Below are 4,264 nucleotides of genomic sequence, written 5' to 3'. Positions count from 1 at the left end.
GCATTTCTAGAGCATGCTCCTTTTGAGTGCTTGCGGGCGTGTGTCATGTAAACCTACACAAGACGTCCCATGCGTTATTGTCCAAAAAAATTTTTTCCTCGAGTTTTAAAGGGGTCCGTTCACCATCGCCTGAAGGTAAAGTGGTTTGATTTGTCGATTTTTAGTAAAAGAAGTTTCATTTTAACGGAAGGCCCACCGTTGGCTTAGCTATAAAATCACCGGACTGGAACTGCAAACTGGGGAACCATGGAGACACAGTAATGTATCAAGAATTAAGAGATTTTAGAAATGCAATCATCTTCTAACCTTTATTTCAGTGATGGATGTAGTAAGATATCATTTCACGATGTCAACTACTCAATAAGGTTTTGTTCCAAATTCCAAATTAGTTAATATGCTTACATAGTCATTAAGGCCATCCTCTTTTTTTTCTCCATTTAGTGTCATCCAACCGACCCAAATTTTTGGCATTTTCCAAAAAAAAAAAGTAACGACATAGTTGAACCATTTTTCACTTGGAATAATTATTTTAATATGAAAAATGAGCATAGTAACAGCATAAAGTAAAACAGGAACAAAAACAGGAACATTTTTTACAGTATATTGTGTATTTTGTTCATCCAAATATGTGAATGTTTACTTTTAACGTCATCCTGGGTTACTAGGGCCTCCTATTCCGAGACCTCTTTTGACTTTTTTTTCAGCTTTTTTTTTGCAATCCGACTGACCAACCCAATATCAGAAAACGCATTCGACACTAAACGAATGGGGATGGCCTAATTGACTGCTGAATAAATATTAATAGTTATCTCACAATGTAAACTCTAACTGTGACGTGCTTTCAATATGTCTTAATCTCTCTTTTACCGAGATAATACTGTCCCTTAACTGCTCTGGTGATTCAATAAAAGGCAATTCTTTGCAGAATACCACAAGCTTTCGGATAGCTTCACTCAAACAAAAGCTGTTCTCCTTTTGCAACATAAGGATTGTAGAACTTCTGAAAATAAATGGAATTTGGATTTCACAGATATTAACTAAATCTTGCCTCACTGGAACTGGTGCACAAGTGCCAACATCAGTGAGGCATGACGACTGACAATCCTCTTTAGTTCCTATCCAACAATCATCATCAGATGAACACTGTTTCTGCTCAAACATACTAGTCAAAAGATTAACAGGGTAAGTCATATCTAAATCAAGCACTTTCACTATGGAGTCATTCGTGACGCCAAAATTTCCCAAATGCAGATCGCAAGACTGTAGCATTCCATAAGGATTACTTGATACATTTAAGACAGCATCTAATAATGAATGAATAAACTCAAACTTCTCATTTTCACTTGGGGCATATGTCTGAAAAAAGGAATGAAATACAATGTACTTTGTAAGAGTCAATGCATCACCTAAAAATGTACCAACATATGGAATAGAGAAGGCAACATTAACTATCTTTGGAGCCAGATAACTTCTAAAAGTCTCCTCCAGTGGTTCAAAAATATCAGGTAATGGAGAAAAATCTTGGAAAGCCCATTTCTCCCCAAATACTTGTGAAGCAATAATAGGTACCTTTTCCAGCAGGTACAAACCACCACAAAATCCATAGAAATCTACAGTGTTCTTGCTTTCATTTAAGACCATCAACATTGTGGGTTCTATTTGATGCAGTAATGAGATAAATGTCCTTGCCTCTGTGGCTGTTATTATTTTATCCTTGTTGCTATCACTCAGAAGCATTAAGTAAGATGTCAGGTTGCCACATGCTTGACAGTCACCAAACAAAGTTTCCACCTGGTAAGAAACCTCATGGTGATATGACCTCAAAACATCACCATCAGTTAATTTCTGGATTTCCTTCCATGTGTTGAACCAATCCATGTTCATTTTAAGAATAACTTGCAGCCCTTTCCAATCTCCTTCGTAAACCATTTTTTCGGGAATCATTGAGAGGCATTTTCCAACATGAATACTGAAATGCTGACAGAGATCAGAGCAGAGAGGCCCGGACACTAGACCTTCCTCAAAAGAGGAACACTGAAAGAGCAACAAGGTTATAAGTTTAAAATACAACAATTAACTTTCATTTTACGGTCAACAAAATCATTAGATTACTCTATTAATAGTATTTTATTGATAATGATTATTAATAATTGCATCCATAACAGACTGTGGGCAGTAGCTGAATGAAACACCTCACAAGTGGCAGTACATAGGAGAACAAACGTTCTACAGCTAAACTGAGTGTTTGAGTAGAATCCTGATTAATGCGTTGATTATAACATCTCAGAAGCTGTTATCCAGCCTTATTCCATAACAATAATTGCTAAATAATCAGCTAGTTACATGAGATATGTACAACTTATGATTAAACTGATTTATTTATTGCGGAATGACTGATTTGTTCAGACACCATGTCCAGACAAATTAAAAATCAAGAACTATCACTCTGAGATCTTGCATGCATGTGATCTAACACTGCTGCAGTTAATGCATACCTGATTGAAAAAACCATTGTCACTTAAAAAAGTATAAACCATGAATGCTGAGACTTCAAGGATTTATGGCATGGGTATACATTCATTAGCAAGGCAAATTCAAAGTTCTTTCAACAAAAGTTTACATTGCCACGAGCTGCTCATACAGATGCAAATCCCCAGATTACTTTGTTTAAGGCATGCCGTGGTCTTTTTATGTCTTCCAAAAATGTTTTTGGCTCCTATCTTATGATTTTTAAGTGTGCATTAGCGATATGGCTACGCTCTTTAACTATAGAGACCTCTGATATACCCTGCACAGGTGAAAATGTGAGCATACCATTGCAAAAAGCTTCAATAATGTAAAACTTTTCTGGAAAGAACTTTAAATTTGCAAAGTTAATGAAATTCTACCCATAAATCTATTAGGTCCCATCTTTCATGGTTTATACTTTTCAAGCGAAAGCATTTGTTCAATCAGGTGTTTATGGTAACAATCAGTTTCTCTGCATCAAGTCCCATGCTACCAAAAATAGGCATAATATCTTCTTGACTCGGCCGACCAAATTTTTGTTCTGTCTGATAGAAATGGAGACAAACTGGATATATTCTACTCCCCTACACAGCTGCTTTTTATGCAGTCATGCAATGCTTCTCCCTTCAAGCAGCCATTTGTGGGGAGGATCATTGAGTGATGGCACAAAGGGCTGCATAGAAGGCCAGACATATGTTAGCAGTTCGTTGAAGTATCGCAGTGACTACTTAGTATCTAGAAGAAGGGGCAGGGTGAAATACAAGAAACAAAGGCTCTTTTTCGTCCTCTTAAGACACTTCTCTAGTAAAGCAAAACGAATATTCTTTTCATTTTTAACAATGCTTCATACATGTCTGGCAAATAAGTATGCGTGCTGTGGTAAGACTTCCGAACGTACAGCCCCATACGTTTCTTACGGATACATTTTCAACTCTGTTGAGATAAATTGTCTGTATGAAATAGTATGAGATTGGTGCATGCATTTTAATTGTATGGTGTTGAACAGAAATCCCCCAAGTTCAAGAAGAAACTGGTAAAGTATCAAACTTACCAGAGAACTGATGACGGAGGGCATGTTACACTTCAAACGACTGTCAAGCACATGCATCGAAATAAAGACAAAAGCTACAGCTGTCAAAACCATTATTTTCCAGCCCAGCATTGTTTAACAAAAGTTGAACTTCAGTTTGTAAACGCTTGCTATCCTAGCTAGACAGACATGGTGTAAAATAGCCTGTGAACAGGCTCTCTGTTTGGGCAAAAAAAATGGCAAGGGAAGGGAAGGGAAAGGTCCCCGCTCGACCTAGTTCCTCGCTCTACCGAAGGCCTGTTCACAGGCTACAATGTAGGTGTAAGAATGGTTAATGATTACTGAAATCAGCTGTGCAGCTGACCTGGCAGCTGACAAAATGATGGTAAATGGGCTGTACGACGAGCAGAAAAGGACCAGGCGTTAATCTCGAACTTCCCATCATATTTCATATGTAAATTAATCATAAGACAGTTCGAAAGGAGCGCTCACCCGTGAAATGTTTTTCAACACTCGAAGAGAAATTTCGTGTCTCTGCACGGCCATGTAATATCCTCCATTTATTCCTCGAGTAAATACAGGACTGAAGCTCAAAGTGATCTCAAGATATCTGGAAGTAATTCCGGTCGCATTTCGTGAAATAGCCGAAACAAGCCGAAAAGTCACGAACTAACGCGCCCAACCTTGTCCCGATACTGGTACATAATTTCACGGCAAATTACAGTG

The 4,264-nt window shown here is 37.8% G+C and overlaps 1 protein-coding gene across 1 annotated transcript; it reads right to left on the bottom strand.

Annotated features, from left to right (window-relative positions):
* Nucleotides 1–724: 724 nt before the first annotated feature.
* On the bottom strand, nt 725–3,810 carry LOC140933397 (divergent protein kinase domain 1A-like). Its single transcript, XM_073382951.1, has 2 exons — nt 3,560–3,810; nt 725–2,034 (listed from the first exon to the last, which is right to left on the bottom strand). The coding sequence occupies exons 1-2, from the start codon at nt 3,668–3,670 to the stop codon at nt 811–813; spliced, it is 1,335 nt and encodes a 444-aa protein (XP_073239052.1). The 5' UTR covers nt 3,671–3,810; the 3' UTR covers nt 725–810.
* Between the last annotated feature and the right edge of the window lie 454 nt (nt 3,811–4,264).

The sequence above is a fragment of the Porites lutea genome, chromosome 1 (genome assembly GCF_958299795.1).
Source record: "Porites lutea chromosome 1, jaPorLute2.1, whole genome shotgun sequence".
Classification (NCBI taxonomy): Eukaryota; Metazoa; Cnidaria; class Anthozoa; order Scleractinia; family Poritidae; genus Porites; species Porites lutea.
The sequence above is the reverse complement of the archived record's forward strand: the minus strand, read 5'-3'. Positions and strand labels throughout refer to the sequence as shown.